Source organism: Eleginops maclovinus, chromosome 2 (assembly GCF_036324505.1).
Source record: "Eleginops maclovinus isolate JMC-PN-2008 ecotype Puerto Natales chromosome 2, JC_Emac_rtc_rv5, whole genome shotgun sequence".
NCBI classification, from domain to species: Eukaryota; Metazoa; Chordata; class Actinopteri; order Perciformes; family Eleginopidae; genus Eleginops; species Eleginops maclovinus.
Window position 1 is genome coordinate 896,827 of NC_086350.1, and position 24,699 is coordinate 921,525.

Consider the following 24,699-nt stretch of genomic DNA (forward strand, 5'->3'; position numbering starts at 1 on the left):
ACAGGAGCGATGTTTGAGTTAAATCTGAACTCGGGTTTCATTTATCTCTGTGCAGACGTGGCGCTGCAGCCTCGGCTCTCGGCACGATCTTTAATCTGAACCTCAGTTGCTGCACAGATGAGGATCAACTCTGCATCCAAAAACTAACAGGCAGCAGGACGAGCTTTACTGCATGAATCAGAGACACAGAACCAGTCGGTGCATTGTGTGCGCAGTTACTCTGAACTGAAGTTGATCAGAGGAACGTGCAGATGTGCACAGCTGCTGTTTATGACCATGATAAAATCACACCCTAACCCTTCTGTAGTTTGACACTTTGTGGACGGTGAGATAGTTGTTCCTCACTATCTGGCTCAGAGTGCTCTCAACCACTGGCAGAAAACCAGGTGAATCACAGATGGGTACTAGGAATATCATACTCACCACGCTCTCAGACGCTGGCGCACGCTGCTGCCGCTCTGTTGCTGTTGCTGTGCGTTTTGCTGTTTAACTTACTTTAATCTGTACTGCAGAGCTATGCTACTAGGCATTTGGATACACCACCTTGAACTAATGATCCAAAAGACAATCATATTACAGCATTAGCCTAGATCAGCAATTTTTACATACCAAACATTTCAGCCTAACCTGCTAGCTTGACTCTCCGATGTCCTGCTACCAGTGTACCATCAGATTGAACTGTCCTCGTCAGTAACATCACCCGCCACACCGAGCCCAACAGTTTTTCACACCGGGATCTTTGTCCCGGTGTGGTCAGCTCTACCGGGCTGGACTCCCCACCACTGGAGGCTAAGGTAAGGCTAACCCAGCCTGTAGCCTGTAACCTGTAGCCAGTAGCCTGTCAGTCTACCTCTGTACCACCAATTCACCAACTCTCCAACCTCACCCTCCATCATCATGGAAATTGACATCCCAGTCCCTGCCCCCAAAGAAAAACGTCAGATACGCTTCAGAAACATAACACCTCTCTCCCCCGACGCTCTCTCTGCTGCCATCTCTACAACATTATTCCCCCCCCCCCACTGATGTCTGATAATCCTTCTGATCTTGTGCACTTCTACAACACTCTCCTCCTGTCTCGAGCAGCTGGCTCCCATACAAACCAAAACGGTCGCATTCACTCACTCCGCACCTTGGCACAGTCCTGAACTCCACACAATGAAATCCAGAAAACGCCAACTCCAAAGACTCTGCAAGAAATCCGGATTAACAGTACCTCACCAAATATGCACCGACTTCCTGCAGGAATACAAAACTGCCCTCACCAACGCTCGGTCCGCCTACTACTCCCAACTCATTCACTCCAGCTCCTCCACCCCAAAGGCTCTATTCTCCACCATTAACAAACTCCTGAAACCAAGTGACACCACCTCCAAATCCTTTACAACCGACAAGTGCAACCCCCCCCCAGTCCCCCCCCGTCACCACTCAAACTCTGTCTCAGTTCTTCCCTGTTTCCCCGACGGAGCTCTCCAATATCTTGACTGGCATGAAAACCTCCACCTGCATCCTGGATCCCATCCCCTCCCATCTCGTAAAGAGCTGTCTATCCATTTCCCCACTCATCTCAGACATCGTCAACTCTTCCCTCAGCTCTGGCTCTGTCCCCCCCTCACTCAAACTGGCTGCTGTCCCCCCCATCCTCAAAACACCGGGACTCAATCCAGACATCATGTCCAACTTCCGGCCCATCTCCAATCTCCCCTTTCTGTCTAAAATACCGAACGGTTGTCTCCATCCAACTCAAAGCCCACCTCAACTCCAAAGACCTGTTTGAACCCTTTCCATCCGGCTTCCGATCGCAACACAGCACAGAAACAGCGCTACTCAAAATCACAAACGATCTCCTCCCTCTGGCATTGGCGGCCGTTGTGTAATTTTGCCGCGTAAGTTAAAGGGCGCAGACTGCGCGGAGTGAATCTGTTTGTCATGCCACGTGGGAAGACCAGGTCTGGGATCACGTAACAAAGGGTAGGGCTGCGTACCTAAACGTAACATCAGGTACAGGTACAGGTATAGGTCCGGACCTGCACCTCTTGGACAAAAAGCTATAGCTCAAATAAAACTCCAAAAGTCTTTAATGTTGATTTTGCTGCTTAGTCTCTGCAACAGTCTGTAAATATACACAACGTCATAATCAATCAAGTCCCTTTGTTTTCATTTAGAAAAGTGGAAGGCAGAGTGGAAAGAGTTACTGGTGCCTGGTGGTGTAATGGTGTGTAATACATCCTCACATGAGAGATCAGTGAATGGAAAAACAAAATGATTCTTCCTTTGTTGCCAACTTTCAGATATAAATGTGCGCAACGCTTGGAAACATAACAGGTTCAGTTTTGCACTGATGAAGCAAAACAGTGCCGTCTCTTTGTTTCATATCAGGGCAGAGGGAAAGGTTCTGACGCACAACGACAAAGACAGGTTGGAAAAACAGAATGAGAACTATTCACAATCAATCAGGACGCACAAAGACAGATCCTGAAGTCCACTGAAGACAAAGCAATGTGTCTCGTGTCCAAAGAGGGACATCACTTACGTGTTGACCCAGAGCGGAAAGTGTTTCTGGGGCCTGGGGGTGTCATCGTGAAGCGTAAAGACTCTCCGCCTTTCAGCGGACTCTCAGATATACAACTTGTGGAAACGTATCGGGTTTGCACTGATGAGGAAAAAAAGTGATGTCACTTTATTTCACATCCCCCGAAGGACATGTAAAGCTTTGCCTCCTTTAACCCCCCCCTGCAGCCGTGTGGTACAGTCTGGTTCTGGATGAGAGGCGTTTCCCCCCCCGGGCAGTCCTGGATGAGTCTGAGCGTCAGCAGCCGAGGAACCTGGTCCTGCAGGTCGGAGGTAGAAGCTGCCAGCGCATCGGCTTCTCCATCCAGGTGAAAATCCTCTCCGCTCACAGAGCAGGGGGTCTGAATCTGGATCTGAACCTGGATTTGGATCTGAATCTGGATCTGGATCTGAATCTGGATTTGGATCTGGATCTGAATCTGGATCTGGATCTGAATCTGGATTTGGATCTGAATCTGGACCTGGATCTGAATCTGGATCTGGATCTGAATCTAGATTTGGATCTGGATCTGGATCTGAATCTGGATCTGGATCTGAATCTGGATTTGGATCTGAATCTGGATCTGAATCTGGATCTGAATCTGGATCAATCAACTAATGAATGTCTCTGTGAGCAGGAGACGACTGATTACGGGCGACCCCTGGCGGTGGTTTTGGAGACGGGGCTGCACAGTCCGGACGAGGGGCCGGTGCTGGACCCTGACTGGCCCAACATCCTGCGGGCCGAGGTGAGCTGATATCCAGAACAAAACTGAACAGAACCGCGTTGCATGTTGCCTGAGGAGGACTGTACGGTTGGGTCTGTGATATCGAGCCACAAAGACACACTTTCATGGGGTTTGGTTGTTATTGGGACCTCTCATTGCAGCTTCCCTTCTGGAACGGCTGTGAGCAGGAAGATGTCTGCGTGCCCGACCTCACCCTGCACGGCCACACCGACCTCATGCACCTTCAGTGAGTGCACGGCAGTAACACACACACGCATTACTATTACTGCAGTATTCTGTGCTGTTGTTTTGTTTGTGCTGATTATTATTATCCTACTTTTTCCATTTCATAACTCTCCCTCGTAGTACAGCATGTGAACAGCATCCTATCTTTGGTCGATCGGTGTGTTCCCACCACATTTATATTCTAGATATTTTATATTACTCTCTCTGCTGACATGTGAACATTTCATTTTGCATTTATTGATTTATTTGTTTGTTTTTTAACTCTGAATGAATTTCATTGATCTATTTTCAATATGAAACCAAGTCAGACTGAACAAGTTGTCCCAGTACATATCATGTATGTGTGTGTGTGTGTGTGTGTGTGTGTGTGTGTGTGTGTGTGTGTGTGTGTGTGTGTGTGTGTGTGTGTGTGTGTGTGTGTGTGTGTGTGTGTGTGTGTGTATGACCTCAGGTAATTATAATGTTCTGTGCTGCACCTGCAGGCAGTTCTGCAGCTCCAGGGAGGGGGCGGCCTGGCCGCTGTGCAGCCAGCAGGGGGCGTCGGAGGGCTCGGTGCACGTGGTGGAGGCCGGGCGGAGGAGGGTGGTGGTGTTCGCCCGCCTGGAGAATCTGGGAGAAAACGCTTACGGAGCCACCGTCCAAATCTCTACCTCGTCCAACCTGCTGTTCTCCAGCCTCATCGTCAAGGTGGGCCAGGAAATCTGACATAGTCTGAGTCTCCATAAATGAATGTTAGTTATTCCTCTTTCTCTTACGATATCATGTGTAACCACACCTTCATTGAGTCCATCAAAACCTTTCCATGGTCTCTTTTAATCCAACAGTCGGGTTGTAGTCTTGCAGGGAAGAATCCAGGTGACTCACAGTGGAAGCTTTTCTAACTAACACATCAATCTGGCAGAGTTTCTGAGCAATGACGATCTCAACCTGATGGGAGAACGATGTGTCTGCAGACTTTCATAAAACCAAATCAGAAAATAATGGAGAAGACATGCCTTATTAATCAATCTAATCAAGGTCAGATAATAACCAATAAAGACAACAAAGATCAAATATAATAATAATATATGAAATGAATGATAAAACCCTTAAATATGAAGTCACTTGTGGAGGGTTAGTCGTGTTTTATTGGCTATTTAACTGGCATTTCTGCACATATGGTTAAAGCTCCAGAGTAAAGGCTCCAGGTCTTTGGAATGGAGATTCAATGGGCCTCTCCTTGTGGAATAAAGGCTGAGTAAAACCATAAAACATGCTCAATACCTATGCATTTACTGACTCCGGACCCTCCCCTTTCCCCTCAGGACCAATCAGATATTCAGATCGAGTGCCACTCTGAGGACAGACTGGCCAATCAGAGGAGCTGTAACATCAGCGCTCCGTTCATGAAGTCATTGTCTCAGGTACGTTCTGCACCTGCACACCTGTACTGATGTTACCACTTAGCCTATCACGTACAATGTGTTGAAGCGCCAGCCAATAGCAGCGTGAGTCTTCCATAGTGATGTCCTCTGGAGGGAACACAGGGATTTTGCCGTTGCAGACCATTTACATGCACTCAAACCTATAGAGGGAACACCTATCAAAGACTTCCTCTTTCCAAACGCTGATGACTGTCAGTACTTGCAGACAGCAGCAGGTGTTATAAAGCAGCTGGTTTACAGTCACCCTAATGACAGTGGTTAGACAGAGTCCATCATGAGCCCGATGAGCGACCTGTTAGCATGATCGCCCCATGCTCTCTTCCTGTCCAGGTGTCGTTCCATCTGGAGTTTGAGTTCAGCCATTCCGTCTTCCTGGATCACATCCACGTAGTCATGGCAACCAGCAGGTAAAACACCCAATCCCATTTTAGAAACAAGAATTAGAAAACAGCAACGTGACAACAAACCTTTTTACGTCTTTCAACCTTCCTACCTACCCCTTCACAATAAAAGCCATACTGTTTATCAGAGGGAGTGAGTGGTCCATACTAACTGTGTGTGTGTGTGTGTGTGTGTGTGTGTGTGTGTGTGTGTGTGTGTGTGTGTGTCAGTGAGGGAGAGGACGGTTTCCCCGACGACAACATCAATGACATCTTCCTCCCTCTGAGGTACCAAACCGACCTCCTCTTCACCAGGTGAGGATGGACCAGGATATATTTGACATGAAATATCAGATTTAAAGACTTTCAAACAAACGTTTATTAAACTCAACAAACTCCTCCTCTCAGAGACCCCACCCCTCGTCGATTTGAAATCAAAGCTTCCTCTTCCTCCGGGGATCAACCGGACACCTTCAACCTCACGTATAATGTGAGTGAACAACGCCAGAGCTCTTCCTGCTACTACGAGTCAACATCCCTGGAGATAAACTCCTGCTTTCCTTCATGGGAATATGACCATAAACACGAAGCCTGTCAATCCTCTCACCGAGGCTCTGAAATAGTCTCCTGTTACCTAATGCTCTCCTGCTGATGTTCAGGTCCATACTAGTATTGAGTCTCTCTGCAGTCTCCATGCTCTACTGCTCAAAAAGCTCTTTACTTTACTCATACTGCCTTTTCGAGCCCTAGCCAATAGGAGCATAAGTGTGTCATACTGATGTCACTATGGGATGGGAAATGTGTGAGACTTCACTTTAGAAGTTACTTTTTCTGCAGATCCAAAACCCGGGTGTTTTCCCCGCTGCAGGACGTCCTGTTCAGTGCGGAGATCTGGGCCGTGACCCGGGGGGGGCACCAGCTGTTGAACATAACAGACTACAGCATCCTGCAGGTACTACAATATCAGGCATTCATAAAAAGAGTTGCATAAATCATATAAAGTGCAGGAAAATAATTAATCTCACAAGAAAAGAAGATTGATCTTATTTTGTGTTTCCTCGAACATGACTTCAGAATCTCAGAGAATATCAAAACCTTTTTTTGATTAAACGTTTTTTTCTTGACTTTCTTCAGTTTTCTTGATATTTTGCCAACTGTAATCTCAGAGAATAACCATGTTAGTCTTATTTACAGCTTCATGAAAACACGTTACACATAGATCTTTGGGTAAATTAGTTTCTTTAGTTTAAGAGAATGTTCAAGAAGGCAATATCAAAAAAGAACTTGAATTGTAGCATTTATGTTTGGCCCTCGTATGCATTTACACAGATGAGGTCAAATCAAAGTATAATCCAGCCCTCCTCTTCCTCTCTTCAGGCGCCCGGCTCTCACTGCTCGCTGCCTCTGACCAGAACAACCAATCAGGTTGCAGCAGAGGACCTCACACACCTGTCACAGCTGGTGAGATCAATAAGGTTTATCATAAAGTTTCATACACGAAGATGAGAGACCTCCAGGAGTCAGTTTGTTAAAGACATGCCTCCTCTTCCTCCTCTCCTCCTCCCCTCCTCTTCCTCCTCTTCCTCCCTGTAGAATCAGAGTACAGGTGTTGGCGTGGCGCTGCAGTGCCACCTGAAGCTGCCGGCCTCTGCAGACGTGAGGCTGACGCTCAGAGGACGCCTGCAGCTAGCCGCACTGCTAACTGTGAGTACCAGAGAGTAGGAGTACTCTGTTACAGTACAAGTAGAAGTACTCAGGTCTTGTACTTGAGTAAAGTAGAAGTACTCAGGTCTTGTACTTGAGTAAAGTAGAAGTACTGAGATCTTGTAATTGAGTAAAGTAGAAGTACTCAGGTCTTGTACTTGAGTAAAGTAGAAGTACTCAGATCTTGTACTTGAGTAAAGTAGAAGTACTCAGGTCTTGTACTTGAGTAAAGTAGAAGTACTCAGGTCTTGTACTTGAGTAAAGTAGAAGTACTCAGGTCTTGTACTTGAGTAAAGTAGAAGTACTCAGATCTTGTACTTGAGTAAAGTAGAAGTACTCAGATCTTGTACTGAGTAAAGTAGAAGTACTCAGATCTTGTACTTGAGTAAAGTAGAAGTACTCAGGTCTTGTACTGAGTAAAGTAGAAGTACTCAGGTCTTGTACTTGAGTAAAGTAGAAGTACTCAGGTCTTGTACTGAGTAAAGTAGAAGTACTCAGGTCTTGTACTTGAGTAAAGTAGAAGTACTCAGATCTTGTACTTGAGTAAAGTAGAAGTACTCAGGTCTTGTACTTGAGTAAAGTAGAAGTACTCAGATCTTGTACTTGAGTAAAGTAGAAGTACTCAGGTCTTGTACTTGAGTAAAGTAGAAGTACTCAGGTCTTGTTCTTGAGTAAAGTAGAAGTACTCAGATCTTGTACTTGAGTAAAGTAGAAGTACTCAGATCTTGTACTTGAGTAAAGTAGAAGTACTCAGATCTTGTACTTGAGTAAAGTAGAAGTACTCAGGTCTTGTACTTGAGTAAAGTAGAAATACTCAGATCTTGTACTTGAGTAAAGTAGAAGTACTCAGGTCTTGTACTGAGTAAAGTAGAAGTACTCAGGTCTTGTACTTGAGTAAAGTAGAAGTACTCAGGTCTTGTACTGAGTAAAGTAGAAGTACTCAGGTCTTGTACTTGAGTAAAGTAGAAGTACTCAGATCTTGTACTTGAGTAAAGTAGAAGTACTCAGGTCTTGTACTTGAGTAAAGTAGAAGTACTCAGATCTTGTACTTGAGTAAAGTAGAAGTACTCAGGTCTTGTACTTGAGTAAAGTAGAAGTACTCAGGTCTTGTTCTTGAGTAAAGTAGAAGTACTCAGATCTTGTACTTGAGTAAAGTAGAAGTACTCAGATCTTGTACTTGAGTAAAGTAGAAGTACTCAGATCTTGTACTAGAGTAAAGTAGAAGTACTCAGGTCTTGTACTTGAGTAAAGTAGAAGTACTCAGATCTTGTACTTGAGTAAAGTAGAAGTACTCAGATCTTGTACTTGAGTAAAGTAGAAGTACTCAGGTCTTGTACTTGAGTAAAGTAGAAGTACTCAGATCTTGTACTTGAGTAAAGTAGAAGTACTCAGGTCTTGTACTTGAGTAAAGTAGAAGTACTCAGGTCTTGTACTGAGTAAAGTAGAAGTACCAGAGTGTAGGAATACTCTGTCACAGTGAAAGTATTCTAAATGTTCCTCCAGTGAAAGTAGAAAGTACTCTCCTCTAAATGTACTTAAAGTAGCGACAGTAAAAGTAGTCATTGTCTGATTGGTCCATTTCAGAATAATATCTCTGATATGTTTTATAATGATTGATCATTAAAGTGTCTCAGAGCTGGTAAAGGTGCAGCTAGTTTGACTGGCTTTACACCACGTTTTTTTCCTGGTACATCCTGATTTCACTTCCTGCTGCAGGTGAGCTTCCGGTCTCTGGAGGTTTTGACGGCCGCCTCCATCCAGCTGGAAGCTTCCAGCCCGATGTTCCTGCAGGAAGAGAGGCCCCTCAGACAGGTAAACTCAACCGGGAAATAACTACAGGAACACTTTTTTTGGTGCATGTAGTTGTGAGACTTTGCTGCCTCCTGCTGTCAGCCATTATTATTCAGAAATTTAGAAATCTTTTTTAGTCCTGCAACATCAAATGATGTGTGTGTGTGTGTGTGTGTGTGTGTGTGTGTGTGTGTGTGTGTGTGTGTGTGTGTGTGTGTGTGTGTGTGTGTGTGTGTGTGTGTGCGCGCATGTGTGTTTGTGAGCAGATTATTGTGGAGCTGAGGAAGGACAAGGATCACATCGTCTCTGTGTGGATCGTGGTGGGGAGTTCAGTTGGGGGGCTGCTGCTGCTGGGGCTGCTGGTGCTGGGACTGTGGAAGGTACGACACACACACACATTTTCCTGTATATATGCAAAGGTGAGGTCCGGACGATTTCCTGTGGGAAATGGGGACCATCTTTTCTGATATACCTAGAGACAAATATATTTTGGCACTAGGTGGCTGTGACTCAAGTTATAGACAGACAGACAGACAGACAGACAGACAGACAGACAGACAGACAGACAGACAGACAGACAGACAGACAGACAGACAGACAGACAGACAGACAGACAGACAGACAGTGTTAATTAGGTTAACTAGTTTCTCATAATGCTTTTCGAACACCATCATCAAGTTTGCTGACGACACGACCGTCATCGGCCTGATCACAGACGGCGACGAGACGGCGTACAGAGAGGAGGTCAGAGCCCTGACATCTTGGTGCCAGGACAACAACCTCCATCTCAACGTCAGCAAAACAAAGGAGCTGATTGTGGACTACAGGAAGAGGCAGAGAGAGGCACACACACCCATCACCATCGACGGGACTCCTGTGGAGAGAGTCAGCAGCTTCAGGTTCCTCGGGGTAAACATCAGTGAGGACCTGACATGGACACATCACACCAGGGTCATATCCAAGACGGCTCGACAGCGGCTCTTCTTCCTCCGCAGGCTGCGGAAGTTCAACATGGACTCCAGGATACTCTGCAACTTCTACAGGTGCACCATCGAGAGTATCCTGACTGGCTGCATCACCGCCTGGTATGGCAGTTGCACCGCCCTCAACCGTAAGACTCTACAGAGGGTGGTGAAAACTGCTCAGCACATCACCAGGACGGAGCTGCCATCCATGGAGGACCTCTACACCCAGCGGTGTAGGAAGAAGGCCGGTAGGATATTAAAGGACCCCCATCACCCCAGCAACAATCTGTTCTGTCTGCTGCCGTCTGGCAGACGGTACCGCAGCATCCGGACCAAGACCACCAGACTCAGAGACAGTTTTATACCACAGGCTATAAGACTACTGAACTCCTGAGCTGTGTGAATGTCTACTCACATCTGTTTATAGTACACACATACATATATATTATACACATCTGCCATACATATCTGTTTATAGTACACATATCTATATATTGTACATATCTGCCATACATATCTGTTTATAGTACACATATCTATATATTATACATATCTGCCATATATATCTGCTATACATAACATATGCATCTGTCCATACCTCCTCATTCAACAGTGTAAAGTGTTTAAATACTCTCAATGTATTCCACATATGTATATATTTCACATCCTCAAATCTTTATTGTTGTTACTGTAAATATTCTTCTCTCTTTTTTACTATTTTATTTATCTTATTTGCACCATGTATGTTGAGTTGTTGGAGGAGCACGCGACATAAGATTTTCATTGCCAACATATACGCTGTATCTGCTGTGCATATGACAAATAAAGCCTTGAAACCTTGAAACGATGTGAGGTTTTTGTTTTATCTCACCTGCACAACATTAACTTCTGTTTCCCACTCAGCTCGGCTTCTTCAACCGACGCAGGAGGCAGGAAGAGGAGGAGCAGCCGGTGACCAATGGGAAGGCAGCAGAGGAGCTGTGACGTCAGAGCGACCGCCATGCTGCAAACGCGTACTGTCGAGGATTAAAAAATAAACTAGTTGTGCTTCTGAGAGATTAAACCGTGAGCTGCAGAGACACAAAGCTCACGGTTTGGAGATGTAACTCCCTGGTGTAAGTTCTCAGAAACGTTTGGATTTCATTTGGACACTATTTAGTATGTTAGAAAAGGATTTACTTTGTCCAAATACATATTATGGGTGCCAATAATACCAGGACGTTATATTGCATCAGGTCACATTTTGCAATATACAAGCCGGCATGCTTTTCTGACCCACAATCCTTTGCAGATAAATAGATGGACTTGTGTACATAATTTGTACTGAAAGGATCACCTGAATGCATCACAAGCCTCTACCTATAATGAAGTGGGTTCTGAAAGCAGAAGGTGAAACAAAATACAAAAACCTACAGAAAAAGAACAAAAATTCAGAGGAAAATGTAAAAGAGAAAACACAGACTACCTAAGACGGCTGTTTTTATTTCATACTAATGAATTGTAAATGCATCTTACGACACACGTTTTTATTTCCAGTTTTATATCTGATGCACTTTTGTTGTATAAAGTCAAACTTGAATTCGTTGGTGTAAATATGTGTGAGTTAATAAGGATTGTGGCATTATCGTTGTTGTTTCTGCATAGGGTTTGTACTGACGCCGCTCCGCCTGTGGATCTTCATGTTCCTGTTGTGTTAATATTTCAATAAAGACTAAAATATTCAGAGTTTCATTTATGTCTGACTCATTTATATTCTGCAGATTTGAGTCAGATAAGTTTGGACCTTTTCACTTTAAGTTGTGAGTTTAGTGTTTTTGACCCTAACACCTTTGACTGCTGGAAAGAAAAGCTCTAAAAACGATAATCAGTTTCTTCACTTCCTCCGTGTGTTTGTCGATTTCTCCTAAATTCACCAAAAGTTAGCATTACATAACGCCTCATTAGCATATTTAAACATTACTCTTTAGAAGACTTATACTACAAACAATAATTGTGTTAATGTCAGTAATGACGTTTCATGGTGATAGCTGTAACCTTTTTTTTGCAGGTGCCAACGGCCCAAAGCGCTTCCGTTAGAACAAAGTCGTTCAATCTGCAGGAGCAGGTTTCTCTGCAGGAGCAGGTTTCTCTGCAGGAGCAGGTTTCTCTGCAGGAGCAGGTTTCTCATGCTGCGGCTGCAGAGAAACCTGCCAGATTAAACGTTTTGTAAAACATGTTGAAATAGAAATGAAGAAATAACTTTTGCACGTTGATGCATCTTCTGCAGCCTCTGCATCTTCTGCAGCCTCTAGAGTAACGAGCAGGCAGAAGTATTTTTTGACCAAATGTTTACTTTAAGTTGTTCTAAGTCAGACAAACTCAGATTTCCAGACTAAAGACTGAAGATCTCCTGAGAGACCTTTATATCTAATGAGCACGTAGATTTTGCTGCATCTTCTGCAGATAAAACCTTGCACAACGTACATTTTGTACAGAACCAACACAGAGAGGAGATGCACATACAACAAACGTTTAAACGTAAAGCAAATCTTAACGGATCGTTGTTGGATATTACATTTAATCAGAATAAGTCTGAACTCTCTCATTCCAGCTACTTCATCGTTAACATTTCTTCCCTTAATGTAAAATATCTGAATATATTTGAGCTGATGACGCGATTTAGGAAACACTGATGGACATTGTTTTTGGTTGTGACATTTAATAAGCCAAACAACAGATGCAATAATCAATACCAATAATCTACAGCTCCGCTCTCCCCCAGAGGAGCCAAAATGTCACAAATTAATTTAGAGAAACTATAAAAATCTGGGCGAGACTCGGGGGCATCAAGACAGCGGGGGCATCAAGACAGCGGGGGCAGCGGGATGCATACCTTTAAATAAATCAACGTGAAGTCAGAGACAGTCGTTAGAAATGAGTTGTTTTTATACCAATAATGCAAAGTCATATTTTCACCTCATCAAGGATGCAGACACAAAATCAGGAAACTGAACACTAAAATAAAATGTGTGTTTTAGCTTCAGGACGACAGAGAGAAAATAAAAATATATTCTTTTAGCTGAATTTGAGGCTTTCATCGCTCTGCAAACATTCACTTCCTGTGCTCATGTTCTCGGATTTTCAAAATAAAAGCTCATGCACAAACATCATCGGAGTCTCGATCGAAAGTGAGATTTCTGGTTGTTGTCTTCTTAACAGTTGAAAACTTGCACTACATGGCCAGAAGTATGTGGACACCAAACACATGGATTCATTTTGAACATTATTAAATCTGAGTATTCTGGGCAGAAAAAGAAGAATGTTAAATCTGATCATAAATATCAATTCATCTCAAGTATTCTTCTTCCTCCTGTGAAATACTAGACTGTATTTAATATTTAAGGCTTTCAAAATCAATTCAGTTCTGTTCAAGTGGAAAAAAAGCAGACTTAAATCACAGAATTACTTAAAACTGTAAAAAATATCAGATCGCATAAATTACTTTTATCTTTCATGCAAAATAAATGTGTTTTAATGCCACGGTTCCCTTCCTTATCACACACACACACACACACACACACACACACACACACACACACACACACACACACACACACACACACACACACACACACACACACACACACACACACACACACACACACACACACACACACACACACACACACACACACACACACACACACACACACACACACACACACTCTGGAACATGGCGTCTGTCGTCACGGAGATAAGGCAGACCTCGCAGCGTCCTCTCAGCTGCTGGTTCTTAGCGATTAATACTTAAAATAGAAAAAAAGTGACGTGTTTTTTTTATAAAAATGCTCAAACTGGCGGCGCTGACGGCTCAGTGTCAGTTAGAAACTGATGAAGTTTTTAAAAGCTCCGAGCATCTCTCAGTGGAACTCCACAAACTCCTCCAGGGTTTTGGGGATCTGGTTGCGGTAGGTGATGCGGTGCTGCCGCACGGCGCGCGCCGCCAGGCACTTCAGACTCATCTTCATCTGCGTCTTCAGCAGGATCTCCGACACGCCCGTGGTGCTCTTGTCCAGCGGCGTCTTCTTCTGCTTGTTGGTCATGTCGGTATGCGCGCCGGCCTCCACCAGGCTGATGATGATGGCGTGCAGCGTGAGGAAGTCGCTGATTGGCCGGTTGTACTGCACGATGACGTGCAGCGGCGTGTTGCCTTCGTGGTCTACGGCGTTCACCTGCGCGCCGCAGTCCAGCAGCAGCTTGGTGACTTGCGCGCTCGGGAAGCTGCACACGTCGTTGGTGTGGAAGTCGTCCACCGGCGTGCTGGAGCTGATGGCGAGGTGTAGCAGCGACGCGCCTCCGCGGGAGCGCGGGTCCAGCTGGATCAGGTCGTAGATGTGCTTGTTGATGCGGGCGCGGTCCTCCTCGCCGCAGGTGGTCTTGGTGGAGATGCAGGTGAGGTACAGGAAGGTGAACACGTTGGACTCGTAGTTGTCTAGGGCCTGCGGCAGCTCGGCCTCGGTGGCGGCGTCGACGCGCGCCATGCTGCGCTGGATCTCCAGCACGCTGCAGCTCAGCACCTGTTCCACGGCCGGCGCCACCACGCGCTCCTTCAGGTGCACCATCTGTGAGAAGACCTGGGCGAAGCGCAGCAGGTCCTTGTGCGTGTTGCGGTTCCCTTTCTGCCGCAGCCGCAGCGCGTGCAGCCACAGCTTGATGCACTGCTCGAACTCCATGTTGTCGGCATAGACGGCGCCGCGGTAGATGATGGGGTGCGACACGTCTATGTTGTCGGAGCCGAGCACCCGCTCACGGATCATCAGGCCCTCCATGTGCAGCGCGTCGCGGTCGACCCGGATGGCCTCCAGCTCCGGCAGTGTGCGGCACTCGCTGCGCCCGCCGTACGCCTCGATGGCGGGCAGCAGCTCCTTGTCGATGACATTGCTGGGGTCGCGGTGGCGCTCTGTCATGGCCATGTGCAGGTAGTGGTACGTCCTCTGGATGTCGTAGTTCTCCCGGTCGTTGGCGAAGGAGGCACCCAGCAGCTCCAGCGCCTCGATGCGGCTCTGAGCGTCGCAGTCAGCGTGTGCCAGCAGCAGCTCCACCACCTCCGCCTTGCAGCTCTCTGCCGCCACCTTCAGCGGAGTCATGCCGTGGCCGTTCACCACCATGCCGGCCTGGCAGCGCACCAGCTCCTTCACGATCTCCAGGTGCCCCGCCTCCGCCGCGAAGTGTAGCGCAGTGGCACCGCAGTGCGCCTTGGCGTTGGGGTCAGCGCCGCGCTCCAGCAGGAATGTGACCACGTCGGCGTGGCCCTTGTAGGCGGCGATCATCAGGCAGGTGTTGTTGTACTTGTTGGTGATGCGGATGTCGGCGTTGTGCTCCACCAGGTAGTGCACGATGTCCAGGCGGCCGTCGAAGCAGGCGGCGCGCAGCGGCGTGGAGTTGGTGATGGTGGTGTGGTTCACGTTGGCTCGGTGGTTTAGCAACAGGCGCACCACCTCAAAGTGCCCGGCGCCCGCCGCACACCACAGCGCCGTCGCTCCGTCGATGACGTAGCTGCGAGACAGACGAAACGCTGTTAGAAGAACTCACCTCCAAAAACTGAATCGATTCATCTTCACAAAACCAACAGAGCGGAACAACCGGCTGAATCTACAGAAGATCATTTCCTAACCCTCGCGCGTTTCTGTGTTGGTCAGTTTTTCAAATCAAAGTATTATCACTACACGGGTCACAGGACTATTATTAAGCTAAGTCTCATGACATCACAGGGAGGGAGGGAGGGAGGGAGGGAGGGAGGGAGTGAGTGAGTGAGTGAGTGAGTGAGTGAGTGAGTGAGTGAGTGAGTGAGTGAGTGAGTGAGTGAGTGAGTGAGTGAGTGAGTGAGTGAGTGAGTGAGTGAGAAAAACCTGCTCAGGGTTTCAGTTCAGAGAGGACAGACAGGTTCTGTTGTGACGCTACCTCTCTGAGATATGCAAATGTCTCCTACATAAACACTCCCTAACATGTGACGTGTCTGTCTTACATGTAATATTTAGTCTCTGTTCTAATAGTTTTTTTAAGTATTTATAGGTTTTTATTTGTTTAATCTTGTCTTTATGTGTGATGTGTAAACAAACTGGTTCCTCTCACCCGTCGAACCTCACGGTGCCGGTCTGCTCGGTGTCCACCCGGTAGTGATCCACCAGCAGCCGGACCACCTTGTCGTGTCCGTTCCGGGCCGCGATGATAAGCGGGGTGGACCTCTGCCCGGCCACCTGGGTCACATGGTTCAGCAGGAACCGGACCTCCTCCTCCGGGTGGTTGTGTAGCAGGGCGGCCAGCGTCAGGACCCGGCCCTCGCTGGCCGCCTTGAACACGTACCCGGCCAGAGGCTCCATATGGACCCGGTACACAGCAGCCAGGTCCTCGGCAGCAGCAGCCTGATCCCCGTCCACAGCGAGGAGCCTCCCATTAAAGAGTCCAAACCTGGCCCGGTGCACACATGAAAAATCCACCTTCTCCGTTATGCAAGAGAAAAAAAAATCACGGTTCTCGAGGGGCGGAGTTTTACAGATCAAGTGTCCGATTCTGAGCGACCTTTTTCGGGTTGTTTTTCTCCAGGAGCCGCGGATAGCCGGTTAGCTTAGCGTGCTAACGTTAGCGAGCTAACAGACAAACTGTCGCTTTCTAAACTCCGCCGTTTGTTCAGATTGAAACTGACGCCGTGTTGTTGACGGTGACAGAGTGTCTCCTGGAGATGTTTGTGGATAAAAACTCTAAACGAAGGAAGATTTTAAACAGAAAGAAGCTCTTTCACCTTCTGTGAAACTACTCCTGTACCGGAAGTTAGCGTTCAACTTAAAAATAGCTCCGACTGGAACTCTCTCCAGATGATATAAGTTCCCATAAACGGACTTCCTCTTTTTTAAAGAACTACAAATAAAATACAAGGACTACAAAAATGGTACGGAGGAATTAAAATCCAGGACAAAGGTTAATTCATTAATTTAATCAAACAAATCAAAGGAAAACGTTTTAAATCGTCTTTCTGAATGCAGAACTTTAAGTAAACTATGGGACACCCAGCGGTGTATAAAAGTACATTTATTCAAGAACTGTAACTTATGAACCATTTTGAGATATTTGTACTCTATTTGAATTTTTCAATGTTTGGGTGCTTTGTAATATCTCTGATCTGTTTTATAATGATTGATCAGTAAAGTGTTCTCAGAGCTGGTAAAGGTGCAGCTAGTTTGAATGGCTTTGTATACTGCAGGGTAGCTGCTGGATTTACTGCAGCTGAACTACAGTCTGATTTAAGGGTCATTATATTTACCTTCATTGATCCAGATCTGTAAAGAATCTTAAGGAATTAAATACATGTAGTGGAGGAAAAGTTAACCATTTACCTCTGAACTGTAGTGGAAGTACACAGTAGCAGAAAATGGAAATACTCAAGTAAAGTACAAGCAGTGGCGGGCCGTGCATTTCACACCTAGGCCTTCAGTGATGTCCTACACAGTCTTACCTGAATTATTCCACCTCTTAATGCCATCATTATGACGCCATGGCTCTAGAAACTATACATTTAGACAGAAACGCAGTATAACCGGGCGTTGCATCACCTTAACATAGTCAAGTACAACAGAGTTATACTAATATTTCCGAAGCATTTATAATCAATACATCAGCATTTACAGTTAACTTAATTAATCAGATTATCTGACAAACCGCTCCTTGACACCTGTGTCCGTCACATAACGCAGGACAACTGCCAGCTGTGCTACATTACCCACATCTGACGTCTCGTCCACCATAACAGCGACAAAGGGTGCTTTTTAATCTTCATTTTGATCTCTTCTCCCATCACTTCAGCAATAGCATGAATCAGGTCGTTTTGTATTTTGCCTGACGTCCCAGTAAACATGTTGTTTGTGTACAGGTGGTAATGCAAATCTGTGTTGTTCTCAGCAAGAAAAGAAGAAGCTCCACGTAGTTTCCTCTGTTTCTGGACTCGGCGCTTTCATCGTGTCCCCTAAATGAAAGTTCCTGTTTACCCAAAAACAGGACACAATCAATCAGTCCTTCAATATTTCCCTATTTTTGTTCACCCTTTCGTTGTGGAGCTCCGTTTCCCTGCGCACTTGTTCTTGAGCTGTAGATCCACTCGGGTGTCCCCAAAGGTTTTCAAAAGCACCAGTGCTTCCAAGTGCCCAGCTGTGCTTTGGTGTCTCGCTGCTGCCTTGGTTAGACAACTCAAGTTTGCAAATGTAGTGTGGCTCCAAACACCAAATCGATCAGTTGCAAATACCAGGCATTCCCGGCAGTACAATTTGCAGTGCCTCTCGGAGGCTGTGAGCCAGGGGTACCGCTCGTAGTTTCCCTGCTGTGCTAGGCTCGCTAGCGTTGGAGTTGGTCGTTCCCTTTTCAAGATGTGTAGCTTTACTTGAAAAGTTCGTTTTGAAAATGGCGTTGTAATTATATCTGCGACCAAATTGATCTCTTCTCCTCCTTCAGCCATTGTGGGTTGAAAAAAAAATAGCTTGTAGAAATCTACACAAATTAGCTCGCTCAAGTTCTAGTTCTGTTTGCTAGCTCTGCCCATAGACTGTATGGCTCTGCCTACTGCCTAGCTCTGCCTCTCAATAGCCTCGTTGCACGGTAACCGTAAATTCTACTTCCGCTGTTACTGTATGCGCTTCTAAACTTCCGGTGTGATATCGGTGAACGTCAAACATGGCGAGTTTCTACACTAGATGCCTGCAGGATCTCCCAAACATTTCCATCTCAGATGTCCACCGACTTATCACTTGCACTTACCGTTTGAGGGGAACTGCTGCTGCTGTTTGAGGCGGTTTTCGAGCTGGTAATCCTCACCATTTTGCTGTTCACGGCAGGCTCCACAAGTCTCCAAAATGCCTGGAAATGCTGGTAGGACGCAAATCTGGTGTAGAACCGAATGCTGTCATCCGACGCTGTCAGACGATGTAACCCAAACCTCTGCCGCAGGTGTAGCCCCTCGATCTGCTGTTCCAGCTCCAAAATCCTCCGACGCAAGGCTTCGTTGTCCTCAACCAAGTCACTTGCTCGTATCACCGTTTGTGGCAACACCGAGTAGTCGTGGTCAGTAGCTACAGCCGCGATTTCCATCTCGTTGTCAGAGACATCGGGACTCTCCACATCTGGCCGCGGGCGCCTCTCCCAAACACTCGGTCTAGGTGCCGATAGCTCAAACCCGTTCCAAGAAAACAGAACAGGGACTGATCCCTTTTGGAGTTTTCTTAGTCCCCCGGCTGTCACGACAAAATCTGTGCTTTTAAAATGCCTACTGCAGACCTTTGAATGTTTCGTCGGACTGAAATTATCCCTTCGGATTCTCCTCAGCCACTCGGCCCGTACCGCCGGGTCAACGGGAAATGAATGAAAGGAAAGTAGCTTATTGTACCTCGAAGAATTCGTACACTGAGGTACACAACAGTGCAGTGCCGATGTCCCCACCCTTTGAAAGGTCAGTCGTCTTTCTTTTATTGTGAACACACTCATTGTACACTTCTAAATAGTAAAAGCCGGTTACCGGTATCCAGCTGTCAAACGCTATCATAACACGGAAGTGTTCGACCGGAAGTTTAGACGCGCATACAAGTAACAGCGGAAGTAGAATTTACGGTTACCGTGCAACGAGGCTATAGTGCGTATCCAATCAGAAGATGTGCACGTGCTAACGTTAGCGTATGCCTGCTAGCTGGCCCGTTGTCGCCACCTCGGAATCTGATTGGTTAACGCCACAGTTTTGTTTGCGTTCACTTTAAGCTACAGCCGCCCGCACTGTTGATTCTGAAGGCCTAAGGGCAGATTTCTTTGACCCTAGCAACACATTATGGCTGAAATATGATTGGATAAAAGCTCTAACATAAAGGCCAGCCCTCCAAATCTCGTTCTGAGGCTGGAAGCAGCGCAGCCAAGACGAACGCTATAAAATGAAGAGAATAGACTATGGGGAATAATTCAATACGTATTTGTGGAAAAAATATATCACGATTTAATTTATATTCTGATGATGTTTAGGCCAGCAGAGAAGGCCTTGCTGGCCCTGACGGGCCCACCACTGAGTACAAGTACCTCAAAATTGTAATGAGTTACTCTGGTTTTAGTGTACATTACACAAGAATCATTGTTGGTACACTCTGTATCTTCTGCTGATTTTTCTTTTGCAGATTCACTTTTAAAAAACGGTTCTGAAGGCACGATGTTTCTGACTGAAAGGTCCAGGTGTTCATGATCAGTGAACCTCATCATTTCCTGACTGTGTTTAAACCAGATTAAATCTCTCCAGTAAAACATGAGGGGGGGTTTATACAGATTACGGGTTTATCTGCAGGCAGATTACCTGCAGTTTAACTGAGAGGAGGCTGTGTTATATCACCAAATCATTCGCTTTGTCTCAGTCAAAGGACGACAGCTTCAGCAGTGGAATCAAAGTTGAAGGAGGAAACCGAGAAGGAAAAGTTTACCTGGAAGCTAATTGGGATGATGGAAGAGATGTGGAGGTCATCAGGATGATCACTGCAGTCCACCTGATGTCTCTCACTGTGCTTTAATGCACTTTTCAGGGATATTGTTTAAATCATATATTATAATATGCAGCCGTTCACCAGGAGGAGGCAGACCCCGGCTCTGCACGCAGCATCCTTCATGAGCAGGTTTGTCAAATTCATTTTTCATTATTTTTTTACTTTCTTGCAGCTGAACCAACATGTCCTCCTAACTAATAACTGTAAATAAAATACTTAATTTAATGGTTTTATTCAGATAATTAACCTGCAGTGAACATGCAGTGAAGGTCAAAGGCTGCTAACTGGATGGATGGATTTTTTGGGGGGGAATATTTTATTAAACTATTATAAATAATATAACGTTAGACGTGAAAATCAAGGAAAAGATTTAAATGTGTTTAAAATAATTGTAAAAATAATTGCTCTAAATAAATATCTCAAATAAATGTTAGTATAGTTAAAAAGATTAACATAACAAATAAATACATACATTTTGATAATGTAAATACAATTCAAATAAATAAAAACTAAAATAAATAATTAGCCAAAACACTTAAATAAAACATCTTAAGAAATTAAAACTATTGAAAAATAGATAAATAAAAAATAATGAATAAATAAAGACTATTTAGATAAAATACATATAACTAAAATAACTTGTAAAACAATACAAAAAATAAATACAAAAAGTAACTAACAAATCAATAAATGATAAATTAAATGAATATAATTTGTGCTGCTGGTTCCCGTCTTTAAACCGCTCCCTGCTGCTGAGTCTCTGGCTGATGTATCGTGGCTGTCAGTGGGAATAACCTGCTTACATAATGCATGCTGAATGAAAATGAGAGCAGCAGCAGGACATTAGCCTCTCCTGCGCTGGATGTGTGACAAGGGATCAGAGCAGATTAACGCTTCAGGAAATCCACTTTCTCAGAGTTTGGGGTTTTTTGAAGGCGAGCATACGTCAGGTCACGACGTCCTCCAGGACTGAGCAGCTCTCTCGGCTGTTAGAAGAAAATGGATGGAAGTGACACTTTGATCCAGACAGAAATATCTCACAACTTTTAGATGTGATGAAATGTTTTTAATCCAAGCAGCAACAGCCAGGTCTGAAGCCGAGGCAGAAGTGCCTTATACCCTGCATCCGCTCTAAGTCTGATTGTATAGAAGTCTGTGAGAAAGTGTTCCTGCTTACCTCCAGATTTAGGACCTCAGATTGTTTAGAGTCTATGAGAAATGAGCCTCTTTCTAACTTGATTCTTTATATCAGACTGTATAGAAGTCTATGAGTTCTTCTATCTTGATAAATGGTCTCAGGTTGTATAGAAAACATTCTAAATAGTTAAGGTTGGTCAGATGAAATATGCAACGAAGAGTGAGAGGAGATCTCGTCTGCAGGTCATTCATCTGTCCTGTTCTGTGTTCTGCAGCCGGCCGGCTGGTTCTGCAGAGGTTCTGCCGAAGCCTCCCTTCCAGCTGGACCTGTGGCTCGGCTTCACCCTCCACAGCTGGATCCTGGACGTGGGCCGGCCATTGGTCACGGTATTGGGATTAGAAACACAATGTCCATTTCCTGTTTCACTGAATAACTTTTCATCCTTTTAAAAGGTTAGGAGTGGTGCAATCCTGCAACCCAGAAATGACTCACTTCCTGTCCCATGGTCTGGAGGTCAATGGGTTCCTGAAACATAAAATACGTCAGTAAAAACCCCACTGGTCGGATTTAAAAACGGCGCTTTGCTAACAAGTGTCTAAATGAGACGACTAAACTTCATCACTCCCAACATTAGCCTCCTTTAGCTTAGCGGTGGAGACGTGAAGTCATGTGACCGTGCTGTAGTTCCTTTATAGCCCAACATTAGCCACCTTTAGCTTAGCAGTGGAGACGTGAAGTCATGTGACCGTGCTGTAGTTCCTTTATAGCCCAACATTAGCCACCTTTAGCTTAGCAGTGGAGACGTGAAGTCATGTGACCGTGCTGTAGTTCCTTTTTAGCCCAACATTAGCCACCTTTAGCTTAGCAGTGGAGACGTGAAGTCATGTGACCGTGCTGTAGTTCCTTTATAGCCCAACATTAGCCTCCTTTAGCTTAGCGGTGGTGACGTGAAGTCATGTGACCGTGCTGTAGTTCCTTTATAGCCCAACATTAGCCTCCTTTAGCTTAGCGGTGGTGACGTGAAGTCATGTGACCGTGCTGTAGTTCCTTTATAGCCCAACATTAGCCTCCTTTAGCTTAGCGGTGGTGACGTGAAGTCATGTGACCGTGCTGTAGTTCCTTTATAGCCCAACATTAGCCTCCTTTAGCTTAGCGGTGGAGACGTGAAGTCACGTGACCGTGCTGTAGTTCCTTTATAGCCCAGCATTAGCCTCGTTTAGCTTAGTGGTGGTGACATGAAGTCATGTGACCGTGCTGTAGTTCCTCTATAGCCCAGCATTAGCCGCCTTTAGCTTAGCGGTGGGGACATGAAGTCATGTGACCGTGCTGTAGTTCCTTTATAGCCCAACATTAGCCTCCTTTAGCTTAGCGGTGGTGACGTGAAGTCATGTGACCGTGCTGTAGTTCCTTTATAGCCCAACATTAGCCTCCTTTAATTTAGCGGTGCTGACAGGAGCTGTCCACCGTTTCAGCCTCAATAAATTGGCCATTTTTTAACCGTCCTCTCGGATGCACGCTCACAATCTGGTTCTTGAGCTATGTTTTTGTAGAACCTGAGGCCAGAATCCTCCCGTACAGCGAAATTAAATGAAAAGACATTATTCAGGAAAAGGGCTGCAGGGTCTCAAATCTGCCTGTTCAGTTATTCAGTTCATGTAGATTTACTTTTCAATTTAAGCTGAATCATTGCAGTATAAAACATAGCCAATATTTAATATGACTAAATTGGAATCTGCATTATCCCTTTATCATTTTATCCTGGAAGTTTTAATTCCCTCTAAACTTCCTTTCTGGGCTGAGAGACCCTCCTCAGCTTTATCTTGTGCCCTGACACAGCTTGGAGTAATTCTAAAGGAACATACACTGACTCAGCCTGCCTTCAGACTGATAGAAGTAGAACTATGTTAGGGATTTTTAGGAGAACATGAACCTGACATTCTCTTGCAGCTCGTCCTCCCTGCAGACCTGTTTCCTCTGAACCGGCCGGCTGCTGCAGAGTATCTCCACTTGCTGTACAACATCTGCACACCGCTCGTTCTGCTCAAAGTAACTCACACACAGTAATACACACTCAGCATCATACACAACACACAGTGATACACACTCAGCATCATACACAACACACAGTGATACACACTCAGCATCATACACAACACACAGTGATACACACTCAGTGTCATACACAACACACAGTGATACACACTCAGTGTCATACACAACACACAGTGATACACACTCAGCATCATACACAACACACAGTGATACACACTCAGCATCATACACAACACACAGTGATACACACTCAGCATCATACACAACACACAGTGATACACACTCAGTGTTATACACAACACACAGTGATACACACTCAGTGTCATACACAACACACAGTGATACACACTCAGTGTCATACACAACACACAGTGATACACACTCAGCGTCATACACAACACACAGTGATACACACTCAGTGTTCATACACAACACACAGTGATACACACTCAGCGTCATACACAACACACAGTGATACACACTCAGTGTTATACACAACACAGTGATACACACTCAGCATCATACACAACACACAGTGATACACACTTACAAAATGTTTACTCCCCCTGCAGATGCTCGAGCGCAGCCCCCGGTCGTTGCCCCCCCTCGCCATACACCTGGGCATGATCACTGTTGCCATGGGAACCAGCCTCCACCTGGCAACGGACGCCATCACTCGGCGGCTCGTCCTGATTGGCTACCAGCTGCACCTGTCCGTCAGAGATAACCCAATCATGAAGGAGCTCCGCCCCCCCGCCCTGGTGGGTTAGACCACATTTTAATTCATGAATATTTATTTTTGATTATCTCTGTTAGCGTCAGGAGAATTAAAGGTACGCTGTTTTCTCGTGCAGATCGATGCGTTTGAGGTCCTCTGTTTCTTTGACGACACTCTTGGTCATCTGATGTGGTAAGAAGACCCCAGAGAACCTCAGCAGAAGAGGACTCTTTAAAGTAGAGACACTACATACTGATATACACCTGAACATCAGCAGGAGAGGACTCTTTAAAGTAGAGACGCTACATACTGATATACACCTGAACATCAGCAGGAGAGGACTCTTTAAAGTAGAGACACTACATACTGATATACACCTGAACATCAGCAGGAGAGGACTCTTTAAAGTAGAGATGCTACATACTGATATACACCTGAACATCAGCAGGAGAGGACTCTTTAAAGTAGAGA

The 24,699-nt window shown here is 45.4% G+C and overlaps 3 protein-coding genes across 4 annotated transcripts in view; 2 read left to right on the forward strand and 1 right to left on the reverse strand.

Annotated features, from left to right (window-relative positions):
- The window catches only part of itga11b (integrin, alpha 11b), a 29,665-nt gene extending 18,146 nt beyond the window's left edge, over positions 1-11,519 (forward strand). The window contains 15 exon segments of the mRNA XM_063906039.1: positions 2,740-2,879; positions 3,189-3,299; positions 3,440-3,525; positions 4,007-4,211; positions 4,829-4,927; positions 5,279-5,355; positions 5,560-5,643; positions 5,737-5,818; positions 6,166-6,186; positions 6,188-6,280; positions 6,706-6,789; positions 6,922-7,032; positions 8,749-8,844; positions 9,090-9,203; positions 10,692-11,519. Coding sequence (XP_063762109.1) covers positions 2,740-2,879; positions 3,189-3,299; positions 3,440-3,525; positions 4,007-4,211; positions 4,829-4,927; positions 5,279-5,355; positions 5,560-5,643; positions 5,737-5,818; positions 6,166-6,186; positions 6,188-6,280; positions 6,706-6,789; positions 6,922-7,032; positions 8,749-8,844; positions 9,090-9,203; positions 10,692-10,772 — 1,484 coding nt within the window. The 3' untranslated portion in view covers positions 10,773-11,519.
- A 1,172-nt stretch (positions 11,520-12,691) lies between these two features.
- On the reverse strand, positions 12,692-16,618 carry fem1b (fem-1 homolog b). The gene is made up of 2 exons (XM_063874097.1): positions 15,900-16,618; positions 12,692-15,323 (listed from the first exon to the last, which is right to left on the reverse strand). The coding sequence occupies exons 1-2, from the start codon at positions 16,145-16,147 to the stop codon at positions 13,688-13,690; spliced, it is 1,884 nt and encodes a 627-aa protein (XP_063730167.1). The 5' UTR covers positions 16,148-16,618; the 3' UTR covers positions 12,692-13,687.
- A 3,571-nt stretch (positions 16,619-20,189) lies between these two features.
- Positions 20,190-24,699, forward strand: part of cln6b (CLN6 transmembrane ER protein b) — a 6,793-nt gene continuing 2,283 nt past the window's right edge. Inside the window, exons 1-5 of one of the 2 annotated variants that reach the window (XM_063912053.1) lie at positions 20,190-20,449; positions 21,733-21,844; positions 23,406-23,504; positions 24,083-24,271; positions 24,365-24,420. In XM_063912053.1, the coding sequence (XP_063768123.1) occupies positions 20,388-20,449; positions 21,733-21,844; positions 23,406-23,504; positions 24,083-24,271; positions 24,365-24,420 (518 nt within the window). In that variant the 5' untranslated portion in view covers positions 20,190-20,387. Of the gene's footprint in view, positions 20,450-21,732; positions 21,845-23,405; positions 23,505-24,082; positions 24,272-24,364; positions 24,421-24,543 lie in introns of those variants that run through there. The other variant, XR_010168293.1, reaches the window with a different exon arrangement.

Excerpts from the sequence above, each read along its gene's own strand:
- fem1b (XM_063874097.1), bottom strand. The coding sequence starts at position 16,147 with ATGGAGCCTCTGGCCGGGTACGTGTTCAAGGCGGCCAGCGAGGGCCGG. Across the intron at positions 15,324-15,899 it reads GGCACCGTGAGGTTCGACGG|CTACGTCATCGACGGAGCGA; the intron begins GTGAGAGGAACC and ends TCTGTCTCGCAG.